This window comes from Herpailurus yagouaroundi, unplaced genomic scaffold (assembly GCF_014898765.1).
Source record: "Herpailurus yagouaroundi ecotype Mexico unplaced genomic scaffold, PumYag 215, whole genome shotgun sequence".
Lineage (NCBI taxonomy): Eukaryota > Metazoa > Chordata > Mammalia > Carnivora > Felidae > Herpailurus > Herpailurus yagouaroundi.
This window is the reverse complement of record NW_024412446.1, coordinates 4,597,720-4,612,419: the sequence shown is the minus strand read 5'-3', so window position 1 is coordinate 4,612,419 and position 14,700 is coordinate 4,597,720. Positions and strand designations below refer to the sequence as shown.

At 51.0% G+C, this 14,700-nt stretch overlaps 1 protein-coding gene across 5 annotated transcripts in view; it reads left to right on the top strand.

Annotated features, from left to right (window-relative positions):
- The window catches only part of ADAP2 (ArfGAP with dual PH domains 2), a 32,095-nt gene extending 17,455 nt beyond the window's left edge, over positions 1-14,640 (top strand). For 2 of the 5 annotated variants that reach the window (XM_040455263.1, XM_040455267.1), the window contains exons 6-11: positions 1,588-1,734; positions 6,569-6,652; positions 9,874-9,936; positions 11,274-11,351; positions 12,002-12,230; positions 13,627-14,525. In XM_040455263.1, coding sequence (XP_040311197.1) covers positions 1,588-1,734; positions 6,569-6,652; positions 9,874-9,936; positions 11,274-11,351; positions 12,002-12,230; positions 13,627-13,715 — 690 coding nt within the window. In that variant the 3' untranslated portion in view covers positions 13,716-14,525. Of the gene's footprint in view, positions 1-1,587; positions 1,735-6,568; positions 6,653-9,873; positions 9,937-11,273; positions 11,352-12,001; positions 12,231-13,626 lie in introns of all 5 variants that reach the window. The other 3 variants (XM_040455264.1, XM_040455266.1, XM_040455265.1) reach the window with 3 other exon arrangements.
- The last annotated feature ends 60 nt before the right edge of the window (positions 14,641-14,700 follow it).

Sequence of the window (14,700 nt, the reverse complement as noted above, 5' to 3'; positions counted from 1 at the left end):
CTTCTTCTTCTTCTTCTTCTTCTTCTTCTTCTTCTTCTTCTTCTTCTACTACTACTACTACTACTACTACTACTACTACTGCCACCACCGTTATTACTATTCTAAAAAACACAGCAACAAACATCTTTGGAGACACATGTTTGCATTGTGATGCAATTACTACCTTGGGATAGATTCTTAGATGTGAAACTGTGACTCAAGGCAAAATACTGAACATTTTAATAAATATGACCAAATTTCCCTCTAGAGAAGATTATCCAACAGAACATTGTTCAGTGATGGAAATGTCCTATGTCTGCCCCATCCAATACCCTAGTCGCTAGCCACACGTGGCTACTTGAGCACTTGAAGTGGCTAGGCATAAGGAACTGAAGTTTTATTTTTATTTAATCTTAATTAATTAATTAATTTATTTTAATTTTTTTTTTCAACGTTTATTTATTTTTGGGACAGAGAGAGACAGAGCATGAACGGGGGAGGGGCAGAGAGAGAGGGAGACACATAATCGGAAACAGGCTCCAGGCTCTGAGCCATCAGCCCAGAGCCCGACGCGGGGCTCGAACTCACGGACCGCGAGATCGTGACCTGGCTGAAGTCGGACGCTTAACCGACTGCGCCACCCAGGCGCCCCTATTTAATCTTAATTTAAATAGTCACATGTGGTTAATGGCTGGCACAGGTCTAGAGGGTTTGTATCATTTTCTTTTGTTAAATGTTTGTTTGTTTTCACGCACGAGAGAGACAGATTGCAAGCAGGGGAGGGGCAGAGAGAAAGGGAGACATAGATTCTTAACATTTATTTATTTTTGGGACAGAGAGAGACAGAGCATGAACGGGGGAGTGGCAGAGAGAGAGGGAGACACAGAATCGGAAACAGACTCCAGGCTCTGAGCCATCAGCCCAGAGCCCGACGCGGGGCTTGAACTCACGGACCGCGAGATCGTGACCTGGCTGAAGTCGGATGCTTAACCGACTACGCCACCCAGGCGCCCCAGGGAGACATAGATTCTGAAGCAGGCTCCAGGCTCCACACTGTCAGCACAGAGTCTGACGTGGGACTTGAAGTCATGAACTGCCAGATCATGAGCTGAGCCGAAGTGGGGTGCTTAACCGACTGAGCCACCCAGGCGCCCCTGTGTCATTTTCCTCTCTCACCAGTTACGAATGAAAGTACTCTTTTCCTTAACTTGCTTAGTATCAGTTAGTGCTTAAACTGTGTTCCAGACCCATGCCAACAGAGTGGAGCATGGGAGGGAGTGCCCCAAGGCCCCCACACCTGCCTTCATCTGTATATCTGTTTTATTGGTTTGGCTTCCATAGAGGAACTGCTTCAGAAAAAAATCTGTGGCTAAAAAGTTTGACAAGTCCCAAGTTCAGGTCTGTCTAAGCCCCTTTCCAGCTCGGCGAAGCCAATCTGATTGAGTAGGAATGGTGGGATGACCTAATTGCAGGGAGCAATAGAACCTCTGTGCATCTTGATATTAGAGCAAGAACATTTTAAAGCCCTGAAAAGTTACAGATTGGTTATCTGTTGGCATTAAGGCCTTAGTGAAGGTGGTGAGATGTCACCTGCTTCCTCTCTTTCAGGGTAAAGGCCCCAAAGCTGTCATCAGCATCAGAGACTTGAATGCCACCTTTGAAACAGAGAAGATAGGGAACCCCCACGGGCTGCAGATCACCTACAGGAGAGAGGGCCACATCAGGAACCTGTTCGTGTACCACGAAAGTGGGAAGGTGAGCCGAGCCGTGTGGCTACCCCAGCCTCCCGCCTGCACCCCAGGACTCTGCAGGCCCGCCCCGCAGCTCCCTTGTTCAGCTGCTCTTGAGATTTGCTGCCCCAGTTTGCCTTCGTCTGTTGTCACCTTCTGGTCTGAGAAGGCTGTGTGAGGAAGGCAGAGCGAGATTAGGGAGAGACACCCGGCAGGTACCGTGGGTGTGTCTGGACAGTACACAGCCACTCAGGGGAGTCCAGTTGGTAGGAGGGACTATGCCCAGGGACGGCCAATCCAGATAAGGCAGGGAGTCTGAACACAGCAGGAGTGGATGGAAGACCGGGTGGCAGTGAATGCAGAGGCCTTGCTTCTCAGCAGGTGGTCCTGTGGTCCTGTACTAACAGCATTAGCATCACCTGGGAGCTTGTTAGACCGGAGTCTCAGTCCCACCTGAACCTACTAAATTAGATATTGCATTTTAACAGGCTCTCTAGGTGATCCTTAAGCACATTAAAGTTTAAGAAAGCAGGGGCGCCTGGGCGGCTCAGTCAGTTAAGCGGCTGAGCCTTGACTTCAGCTCAGGTCATGATCTCACAGTTCGTGGGATCCACCCCTGCCCTGGGATTCTCTCTCCCTCTCTCTCTCAAGATAAATCAACATTTTTAAAAAATCGGCTTCTGTCAGAGAAGACCAAGCCAATAGTACAGGTCCAAGAGGATAAGCCGGGTCACAATGAGCAGAGTCATGTGACTTGGGAGTCATGTGCTAAGTGGAGGTGGGGGTAAAGGTGAGGTCTGACATTTTGTGAGTACCTGTAAATTCTGTGCCAGGCACTGTTCTTGGCTATCACTATACATCATTTATGTCTTCATTTTTTTTTCTTAAGTAGCCTCCACACCCAACGTGAAGCTTGAATTCACAACCCCGAGATCAAGAGTCACATGCTGTACTGCCTGAGCCAGGCAGGCACCCCACAATACAGCATTTTTTTCTTTCTTTTTTAAAATTTTTTTAATGTTTATTTGTTTTTGAGAGAGGGAGAGAGAGAGAGAGAGAGAGCGCGAACATGAGTGGGGGAGGGGCAGAGAGCCAGGGAGACACAGAATCTGAAGCAGACTCCAGGCTCTCTGAGCTGTCAGCACAGAGCCAGATGCGGGGCTCGAACTCACAAACCCTGAGATCATGACCTAAGCTGAAGTCGGATGCTCAACCGACTGAGCCACCCAGGCACCTCGTGCAATACATCATTTCTTAATCCTCAAAACAATCCTGGACATGTTTTAACCCTATGTCCCTGAGGCATGGGCACATTAACCCAGACTATGGTTCTTGGGTCCCGCAGTCCATTTTGCCACTCTACGTGGCCCTGCTGGAAGGAGAGTCCTTGGCAGCAGGAGCCAGAAACCTGACTCAGGGGCTAGATCTTCCCAAGCGGCACTAGCACTGGGACGCTGTCTTCACGCTTTGGGCAGAGTTTCCAGTGGCGCAGTCTGAGGAACAGGGGTTCGGAATCAGAAACTGGAGCCCTGGGTCCTCCGCTCTGGGCTGTGTTACTGGGGCACATCCCTTCCCCTCCTCCATCTGCGTTTATAGATCAGAACACCCGCCTCCCAGAGGGGTTTTGAGGGTTGAGTGACCATGAACCATGAATGTGAAAGCATTTCAGTACGGTGAAATGCATTTCAAACATTAACCACTGCTAATGATTTATTGGCACATGATGGTAACAGTTGTAAAAGGTTAAGAATCTTACGGGCAATTTCACATCTCTGTCACTTATTCATTCATGAATTCACTCTTTTCTTGAATGCTTATTGGGTCTTTGCAGTATACAAAGCACTGCTGTAGGTTTAGAGAGTGTGGTGGTAAACAGGGCAGAGCCGTGGGCAGGCCTCAAGGATCTCGGTCTGGGGAGGGAGTCAGATGAGGAAAGAGGCACCTGCTGATACCGTGTTGATGGGCTGTCAGTCATGCTCGGTCACACAGGAAGCATGTAAGTGGCCTAGTCTCGGGGGCGGGGCAGTCAAAAAGGCATTCCAGAGGAAAGAGTTTCTATTTAAAAATTATGTGAATATGTTGAAAAAGAGGACACTCAAATCGGCTTAAAGGGAGCATGAATGGGAAATATACAAGGGTGTTTATTTTAAGGGCAACAAATCTGGCTGGGCCTCCTGAGAGATTAGAGTCAAGAACTGTGGTGTGTGTGTGAGAGAGAGAGAGAGAGAGCCAGAGAGAGCAGTGAGCCCTCTTAACAGGAGCACATTGTTCTATGACACCTGAGGTGCAAGTATAGTACTTATTTATTTCTCTAAATTCAAGGACCCCCAGGGGCACCTGGCTGGTTCAGTTGGTTGAGTGTCCTACTTTATTTTTTTATTTTTATTTTATTTTTTAACGTTTATTTATTTTTGAGACAGAGAGAGACAGAGCATGAACAGGGGAGGGGCAGAGAGAGAGGGAGACACAGAATCTGAAACAGGCTGCAGGCTCTGAGCGGTCAGCACAGAGCCCGACGCGGGGCTCGAACTCACGGGCCGTGAGATCATGACCTGAGCCGAAGTTGGACGCTTAACCGACTGAGCCACCCAGGCACCCCGAGTGTCCTACTTTAGCTCAGGTCATGATCTCCCAGTTCATGAGTTCCAGAGCCTCACTGGGCTCTGTGCTGACAGCATGGGGCTGGCTTCTGATCCTCTGTCTCCCCCTTGCCCTCTACCCCTTCCCTGCTTGCACTCTCTCTCGCTCAAAAAAAAAAATAAAAATAAAAATAAACATTTAAATTCAAGGACCCCCATTCCCCAAAGTGGCAAGAAATCTAATATCAACCCTCTTTCTTGACTTCCTCCCTTGGTTTTACCAGAATCTTGGGACTGGGAGACATGGAGGAGAGCCCTGGTTCTTGGTCCATGGTGGGCTCTCTGCTGTTGCCCTGTGTCCACAATGGATGCCCGGGGCCACCCCTCTGTGCCAATCACTATACGAGGGCTTTTGCTGAGGTGCCCAAGGTCTCTGATACTTACAGTTTCTGGCCCCTCCCATTTGCCCAGTTGTAGAGCATCTGAAAGCTTGGGTCTGGCCATTCTCTTCCCTTCAGTGCCCCAGCCTCTCTGTTAGAGAGGCATAAATAGAAGCTGCAAACTCATGCCTGCAGGAGCCAGGTAGGTAATTGAAAAGTGAAGTGGATGGGGCACCTGGGTGGCTCAGTCCATTAAGCATCCAAGTCTTGATTTCAGCTCAGGTCATGATCTCATGGTTTGTGAGATGGAGCCCCTTGTCAGGCTCTGTGCTGACAGCATGGAACCTGCTTGGGATTCTCTCTCTCTCCCTCTCTCGCTGCCCCTCCCCTGCTTCCACACTCACTCTTTGTCTCAAAATAAACAAATAAACTTAAAAAAAAAAAAGTGAAGATGGCTAGAAGGCTATAAAGCAGGAAAACCTGTATAGAGGATTGAAACAAACATAACTTCAGGAACCAAACAAACACGTATGCAGGTTGGATTTGGCCCCATGGTCTCCAGTTAGTGACCAAAGTGAAGGTCTGGGTGAGTCTTTTCTGGAATGGCCCCATTCCTTTGGTGTCTGAGAGCTGAGAAGTTTATTAATTCCCAGGCCAAGAGAGCTCTGAACTCTGGAATACTAGGCCAGTGTGCTTGGCTGGCAAGAGAGAAATGGTAATTATGTTGCATTCCTGGGAAACCATAGTCAAATGAATTTCTCAATCACCATATTACATCAAGGTGTAGCACTGCAGCTATATGAACAATCTTTCGGCTCCCCCATTCCAAATTCTTGGGAGAAGGAACCTGGTAAGCCCAATTTAGCCTCTACCTTGGCCCAGCCCTGGCCCAGTTGCTGTGGCCAAGAAGGGGAGGCTCTTAGCTGCAAATGTGGCTGCAATTGTGGGTGAGCGGTGAGTGGGTGAGAATGGGTGGGGTGGTTCTCACAGAAGCAGGGCTTGGACTGGGCAGAAACCCATTACAACAACTAAACTAGGCTTGGGGTTGAGTTGCGGCGTGGGGGGAGGGAGGAGGGGTGGGCCGGGCAGAATGTGAGAGGACGAACAACATGATTGGGAGGCTTGCAAATGGTTTTGTATGGAGAGAGCTCAGAGGGCAAAGTAGTCATACTTAGATTTTTCTCCTGAGGGTGGCAGAGAGGGCTCTAAGCTAGACACGGTTGCATTGTCAATGAGAAAATTGCTCTGGAAAAAAAAAAAAAATCACTCTGGCTGTTGTGGGGGGGACCCATTGCAAAGCAGCAAAGCCAAGGCAGAGCTTGCTAGACAGGTGGTTCACCAGGTGAGCGACGATGGTGGCCCACACTCGAGGATGCATTCCCCCAGTGTGATACAAGTCCAAGCCGGCTTGGGCCCAAGTTACATGACCATTTCTACCGGAGGAGAATCCCCAGGTGCACCTGCCCCCACTTGGGAGCCATCTTCGACATCTGAGGACACTTGCTCCTCCAATTGTGTCCCACTGGCCAGCATCACATCACCAGAAAGCTTGTTAGGAATGCAGGATCTCAGGCCCCACCCACCCCCTAAACCCACTGGATCCAAATCTGCACTTTAAAGAGACCCTCAGGTGATTCTTATGCATATTAAGCCATTGTGGAACTCTAGTGCAGTTCACCTTCCTCCTCCCCCGGGCTCTGGAGGTCTCCAAGTCAGAGGGTTCCCACCTGCTGGGGGGGGGGGGAGCGTCTGGGCTCTGTGATCAGCGCACTGGCCGCTGAGCAGAACCGAGGGTGTGTGCATGTGCTGAACCTGAAGACCCAGCCCGCTTCCTGCCAGCGGACTCAGCCCCTCTCCCCCACTCCATCTCACAGGCTGATGTCCTCATTTTTCTCCGCAGGAGATAGTGGACTGGTTCAATGCCCTCCGTGCAGCCCGTCTGCAGTACCTAAAAACGGCCTTTCCTGAGCTCCCAGAGTCTGAGGTGAGCTAAATGTGGACCCCAGCCTCTGAGTCTCTTCCCTGCCACCTCTTTTCCTTGTCTGCTGACCCCCAAAATACTCAGAGGCTAGACTAGCTTTGTTTGTGGACAGGACCTCGAGATTTGGGGGTGGATACCTCAGAGGGAAACCAAAGACTCTTTCTTCAGGGGGTTTGGCCTCACACATGGCAAGGCAGCCTCCAAAATGCAGGTGAGACTCTCTCTTAGGGATGCATAGCCACTGTCCCTAGTGTCAAGGGGCTTGGGATTGGGGCATCTCTTTCTGACCCCTCCTCCCACAGAAATGTGCAAATGATCCTTCATGTGCTGCTTTCAAAGTGCTTTTCAGCCCCTTTTATCTTGTATTCCCTCATATCCAGTAATCCCTTGTAGCAGCCAGTGAGATGGGGTAATCATTCCCATTTTATTGATGAGAAACTGAGTCCCAAGAAGGTCAAGTGAATACCCAAAGGTGCTCTTCCCATTCGAGTGTCCTCCCTTTGCCCCTTTGTGTTCTGGTCTCGGGAAGGTGATGGGATCTTCTCCATCACAGTTCTGACAGGAACAGTCTTCCTTCTGTGGCCAAGGTAACGGTGACCCTGAGAACTTCATTTTGGTTGTCCTCAGACATGTAGGGCATCTGTCTGCATCTCTCAGGTGTGTGGGGCAGAGGATGCTGCCTCGAGCCAGGAGGCTTGGGTTCTCAAGGATGCCCTGTCACTAACTCGCTCTATGACAGCTGCTGGTTATGGCACTTCTCCAAGTATCGGTTCCCACATCTGTAAGACGGTGGTTGGTCTGGGTCATCTTCAGGGTTCCTTCCAGCTCTGGGGTGCTATGGGCTGGTGTCTGCTTTAGGCCCTGCTCTTAGAGGATTTTGTAAATGATGGGGGTGGAGATGCCATATTAATCCTGGAACTTTTTTTTTTTTTTGAGAGAGAGAGAGACAGACAGACAGACAGAGAGAGACAAAGAGAGAGAGGGAGAGAGAGAAAATCCCAAGCAGGCTCTGCGCTGTCAGCACAGAGCCTGATGTGGGGCTCGAACTCACAAATAATGAGATCGTGACCTGAGCCGAAATCAAGAGTCGGATGCACGACCAACTTAGTCACCCAGGTGCCCCCGCCACACTGGTATTTTCTATTCCAAACTGTTAGACCCTCCTTGAAAGCTTAAATTCTCCTTAATTCCACGGTTTTCAGGGAGCTAAGTTTTGGAAATGGGTGTCCACTCCAGGCTTGGTGATGCACCGAGATCACAACTCCCTGGGAGCGATTCCAGCCAAGGGTCAAGACCCTCCGGGTCTGCAGAGTCAGCACCCAGCATGGGTGAATGCACGCTCTGCGAGGAAGGCGTTGTGGGTGCTGCCTGCTGACTGGAGATCTTGGAGGACAAAGTGCAGACTCTCAGCCTGAGTCATTGGGCTGACTCTCCAACTTTGCTGACCCCTGCAGAGGAAATTGGTCTTTGGCCAACTCCTCAATGTCCTCTTGCCTCCCCTCACCCACTGTTGATCTCCACCGCCGCCCCCCCCCCCCCCATCTCTCTGTTGCCTTAACTCCTGCTGTGCCCAGGTATGTGTGAGGTTCTGGACAACTGCCTGGACCTGCCTCAAGCTTAGGGATGCAGAGGTCAGACAGCTGAGAGTTCCAGTGCGGAACGTGGTTCTAGACTAAGAAACGTGTGGCCTCTGAAGTCACAGAAGCTGATGTGTTACCTGGGACACATCACCTCACCTCTCTGAGCCTCGGGTTGCTCCTCTGTCACCATGGGGACAGCGCCTACTTTCCAGGGCTGTTGTGAGAATCGAGTGAGCCAAGGCTTCTGAGGTACAGCAAGCAGCACTCCATCCATGTGATCTGCCTTCTTCTGGTTGTTTCCCTAGGCCTAGCCCAGCCTTGCCCTGGCTCAGGTTCAGACTATTAAGCAGCTTGGGACTCTCTTTTCCAAATGAAGGAACTAAGGCCTGCAGAATGTATTTTAGGGAAAGGGGAGTTTATTTTCTTCACAGTTTTCTTCCTTTCAGACTTCCCAGACTTGACTTCCCCTTTGTCCTGCCCTGGGCTCTGGAGCTCTGGAGAACCCCCTCTGCCCTCGGAAGCCTGGGCTGTCATTGGAAGCTCTAGGCTTGCCAGTTTGACCCCCTAGGGTATAGGGGGCCAGCATTAATTCCTGGAAACCTCTCTGAGCACAGGTTGGCAAGCCAAAAGGGCTCCTGGAGATCACACAATCCAGTCTCCTTATTACTCAGGGGACATGGGCCCAGAGAGGGATAAGGTCTTACCAAGGTCATACACCTTGTCAAGGTCAGAACTGCAGCTAGATCCCAGGTCCCCCTGCTCCTAGTCCAGAACTTTCTCTGCTTGCCTACTCTGCTACCATCTCCTGTGGGCCTGCGTCAGAATCCCCAGTAAGGACCAGGTCTTGGCCGGGGGCCTGGCCAGAGGGCTCTGGCATGTTTATGCTCAGTGTCATGGTGAAGTGGCGGGAGAACCACGAGTGTCTGTCTAGCGTCTGGCAGCCCTAGGTGTGAATCCCAGCTTTCTGTCCTACCAGCAGCCTGACTCAGGGAAAATCCCCAACCACGTCTCTGGGGCCTGGTGTGTTCAGATGTCCGGCAAAGATAAAAATATCCACCTCGCGGGGCGCCTGGGTGGCTCAGTTGGTTAAGCCTCCGACTTCGGCTCAGGCCATGATCTCGCGGTTCATGAGTTCGAGCCCCGCGTCGGCCTCTGGGCTGACAGCTTAGAGCCTGGAGCCTGCTTCTGTGTGTGTGTCTCTCTCTGTCCCTCCCCTGCTCATACTCTGTCTCTTAAAATAAATAAAACATTTACCAAATTAAAGAAAAAAAACCCCACCTCACTCGGTGGTTGAGAAGGGCACCCAGAGCCTGACACAGAGTAGACCCTCAGAATATGCCCCCTGATGACACCAGGAGGGTCTCCTCAGAGCCTCGCCGATGTCTACCTCTTGGGGATACTGAAGGAATCCTTAGACTAAGTCCTTAAACCAAGATTCGGCTCTGCCGGTAAGCTCTGCAAACATCTGAGATGCTGTCGTCTGCCTCTGGTGAAATGTTAATATTGCACCCATCCCACGTTCCAAATATAGCCCCATGAACCACGAGCACACATCCTTCCCCATTCCAAACTTCCCCTTTGTTGGGGAGCCTTGAGCCCCTGGCATGTGAGTCAGGGGTTCAGTGTATGTCTCTCTTCCCCCAGCTCGTGCCCCTCATCACCAGGAACTACCTCAAACAAGGCTTCATGGAAAAGACGGGCCCAAAGGTACATTTCACTGCTCTCTGTGGGACTCACAGGGCCCTGGTTCCAGTAGGCAGTGGGGCAGGATTTGGGAAGTAGGAAAGTGGGGACCTAGGGGGGTGGGAAGAGGAAGGGAAGTAACCCAGTGTTTGTGAGTTCTTGGGGCCAAAGACCAAGTGGAGACTGGTGAGCTGGTATGTGGTCCAGCATCGTGCTGGCGCATCTCCCGACCCGTGGGCATCTCCTCCTTTATCAGCATCACCGGCAGCTTCTTTCTCCTTGGCTCCATCTAATTGAGCCGACTCCTGGGAGAGCAGAGCTGAAAAGGGACTCTTTGGGGGACAGCTTTTGCACTTGCCAGAACCCTCGTGTGCTTGGTGCTGGGGACCTACTGGGACCGTCCGTCCAAGTGAGACGGGGGCTCGTGATTGGTCTGAGAAAACACACCTCTGCACACACAGGGACACACCCCTCCCCAGCACACACCCCCTCCCTCCAACTCAGCCCCTGCTCTTTCACTGAACCTGCCCCAACCCCCAGTGTTGCTCATCTGCACTCATCTGTGAAGGCTGGGAAGCCTGGCCGCTCCTGGACCTCCCTTGGAGGCCTGTGGTGAGGGTATCTTAAGCCCCCTCCTGGGTGCTGAGAAGGGTGAGGCTCCAAGCCAGGAGTCTGGCTGGTGAGGGTCCTGGTGATTGGAAGGGGAGGAAGAGGGGAAGGGAGGAGGAGAAGGGAAAGCAGAGGGAGCCCCCTAAAACAAAACGAAACAAAACAAAACAAAACAAAGCAAAACAAAACAAGACAAAACAAACTCCCAAAGCAGCAGCAACTCAATGCTTTTTGATTTTTTAAAGGTGTACCATGTTGACCAGATGGTTGTCAAGACTGCGGTGGAAGGGGTTAGGCAATTGGTGTGAAAGAAAGCCCCTGGGCAGCTTAACAAGGACTGGAAGGGTTGCACATTGTGTTTTCTGCCTTCACCAGCCAATGGCACGCCAGTCCTCGGTGATTCTTGCCGGGGGCTTTCTTTCCTCTGACCTCGGTTGCAATTCCGCCAAGGCCAGCGCTTTCAGCATTGCTGAGCAGTGACTACTTCTGATTTCCCCAGCTTCCTTTTTCTGAGACTTCTTGTCCACAACCTGAGAAGGAGGAGGGCGCCTCTTCCTACCCACAGCAGCACCCAGAGGCACGGGGAGCAGCTGGCAGGGGGTGAGAGGGTGGGCAGAGCCTTCAGGGAGGAGCCCTGGGGTGTCTGAGGGGGAGGGGACTGGCCAGCTCCCGAGGTGTAGCCCAGGCCGGCTCTCTGACCTCTTTGCTACCCCCACTCGGCTGACCCTGGTATGAGGTTCCCTCTTTTGCAGCAGAGAGAACCTTTCAAAAAAAGGTGGTTCGCCCTGGATCCCCAGGAGCGGAGGCTGCTCTATTACAAGAACCCACTGGTAAGAGCCACTGCCGGCCCCTCTCCAATGCACCCCCAAGCAGAGGAGGGGTCAGTACTAGCCGGGGACCATGGGGGAAGCTACAGGGCTGGAGAAGCCTAGCGAGGGACACACCTCCACCTTTGCTTGCCTCCAAGTCATCTCCCGGGCGTGGAGCTATTCTCTCTCGCCTTGCCGGAAGTCGTGTATCCTAAATGCTGCCAATGCAGCTAAACAGGTCATTTCTCGTCCTCCAGTTTCCAGTGCTCACTTGTCACCAGGAGGCTAGTGGTTAGGACTGTGGGCTTTAGAACTTTCAGCCCTGCCACTTCGTGGTATGCCTTGGGCAGAGCACTTAAATCTCTGTGCCTCGGTTTCTTCCTCAGAGGTTGCCATGAGGATTGCATTAGTTACTTAAGGTAAACCGCTTGAAATCTTGGGGCATATAAGCTGTCCATAAATGTCAAGTATTATTTTAACAGATCACATGTGTGATTTATGTTTTTTTTACCCTTTCACATTCTGGGTCCCACCAAACAAATCCCCAGCAGAGACCCCTGCCATGCACATAAAACACCTCTTTCTAAAATAGAGCTGGGGAGATGGCAGGGCTGCAGGTGTCTCTCTGCCCCAGGTGTGGCCTCTGATGACCACACATCTTCTATTTCCAGGATGCCTTTGAACAGGGCCAGGTTTTTCTTGGGAGCAACGAGCAGGGGTATGATGTATATGAAGATCTGCCCAAGGGCATCCGAGGGAACCGCTGGAAAGCTGGCCTCACCATCATCACCCCTGAGCGGAGGTTCGTCTTCACCTGCCCCAGCGAGAAGGAGCAGCGGGAATGGCTGGAGAGCTTTCAGGATGTCCTCTCCCGCCCCCTGACGCCCCTCAACCTCCTCGGTAAGACACACGCACGGCCTGGGGTTGGTCCTTTTGGCCAAAGGCAGAAAGGGGCCTCGTGGGGTTCAGCCTTGAGCCCTGAAGCCAAGGTCATGGCTTTTCCCATTTTCTTCTCTTCCTGCCAAAGAAAAGTACAGACAGTGCACATTATTATCAGAAAGCCCTCTCCGTCCGTGCAAAGTTCCTCTGTGGGGAGCCCTATCCCAGAACTGCTGTGTCCAGGAACCAGCAGCTTCTCTCTCTGTCCACCCTCCCCCACCCCTCCCAGTCCCTCTCCTCCTGAGAAAACCCTGGCCTATTATTATTAGCTAAGGTCACACCCACTGGGCAGCCCCCGCCCCCCAGTCTTGGGTTCCTCCCTACCCACAGAGGGAAGGCTATTTTTAGCACCCTTCTTTTCTCTGGATCCTCCCTTCTGTCTGCTTCTCTCCTCCTCCCCTTCACCCCAGATGTGTTAGAAGTAGGTTTCTTTGTGGGTGACAGCTCTGTGAAAAACAGGAAGACATTCTGAGTTAGGGCAGGAAACTTCTGGCCCAGGGCCTGGTTTGGGGGCACCAGGGAGAACTTCTGTGTTTGGAAAAGTACAGAGTGAGTGAGTGGGTGACCCCACATGGGCGCTTAGGAGAAACCCTTGTGCCCTTTGAATCTGACCAGTATAAAACACACACTTTTCACTTTCCAAATTTTTTTTTATGTTTATTTTTTATTTTATTTTTTTTCAACTTTTTTTTTTTATTTATTTATTTTTGGGACAGAGAGAGACAGAGCATGAACGGGGGAGGGGCAGAGAGAGAGGGAGACACAGAATCGGAAACAGGCTCCATGCTCCGAGCCATCCGCCCAGAGCCCGACGCGGGGCTCGAACTCCCGGACCGCGAGATCGTGACCTGGCTGAAGTCGGACGCTTAACCGACTGCGCCACCCAGGCGCCCCTGTTTATTTTTTATTTTTGAGAGGGAGACAGAGACAGAGGCAGAGAGCACACACAAGCAGGGGAGGGGCAAAGAGTGAGAAAGGGAGACACGGAACCTGAAGCCGGCTCCAGGCTCTGAGCTGTCAGCACAGAGCCTGATGCGGGGCTCGAACCCACGGACTGTGAGTTCATGACCTGAGCCAAAGTCTGGCGCTTAACCGGCTAAGCCCCTTCACTTTCCAAAATCTTAAAACCAAGAGCCTAAGAAGCGGACTTGGAAGTTGTTGGCGAAGGGCGTCAGCTGGTGCTTCCTTTTCCCCATGGGCCTGTGTGTCTGAGTCTCGAAGTTTCTGTGTCTCTCACTCTCTGCTTTTCTCTCCTTGTCTGGTGTGTGTGTCCCCTCTGTCTCGCACCCTTTTGGTCGGTTTTTCATTCTTGTTCACTGTCATTGTGCTCTGTCCCCTCGCTGTCCCTTCTCTCCAGTGGGACTGCATTGCCGTGGTTATTGGCTCAGCTCTCTCCTTGTTCCTCTGGCAGCTGCGTCAACAGAGGGCAGCCACGGCCGCAGGTGACCCATCAGCTGAGGAGCTGGCCACTGGTCACCCGGAGCTTGTGGTGGGAAGGACAAGTCCTCACCTTGGCCTTGGTTGCCCAGCTGGAGGGCCCCATAGGCAACAGCCATCGCCGGCCATGAACTCTGCCAAGACTGAAGCTTTGGCCTTGACCTGTTGGCTCCCCAGGCCTTCCCACTGCCCAGCCCTGGGGGTCTTGGGGCTCTGGCACATGTCCTCAAGGCCCAGGACATCTGAAATGAAGGCACCGCAATGGAAAGCCACCCACCGTGTCATGCAAGTGGCATTTTTGCTCAAAGAGAAAAAAAGTTTAATCTGGATCTAACCATGAGGAACTAATCAGACAGATTCACATTAGAGACATTCTCTGAAACAGCTGGCCTGGACTCTTCAAAAGTGTCAGTATCATGAAAGATAAAGTAGTGAGGAAAGGGTTCTAGATTTAAAAAGACTAAGGAGGCAAGAAAATGCAATTCATGATTCTTGACTGGATCCTGGATTTTTATGATTAATTTTTTTAAAGATTTTTATTTGTAAGTAATCTCTACACCCAACGTGGGGTTCAACCTTACAACCCCGAGATCAGGAGTCGCACACTCTCCTGACTGAGCCAGCCAGGCTCCCCTGGATCCTGGATTTTTACAAAGCAGCTATAAAAGACATAATAGAGATAACTGGGGAAGTTTGAACATGGATGTATACTAGCCAAGAGTGTTGTAAAACTGATAATTATGTTGTATTTGTGTAGATTGTTCTTGTTCTTCAGGGATACGTGCCGAAGTGTTCAGGGATAAAGTGTAATAATTTTTAGTCTACAACTGTCTCTGAAATGGTTTGGCAAAGAATAAGTGTATGTGTACATGTATATATAGAGTATAGACATATATATATGTATATATATATATATAGTGTATATATACATATATATATAGTGTGTGTGTGTGTGTATATATCTTATATATATATGTGTGTGTGTGTGTATATG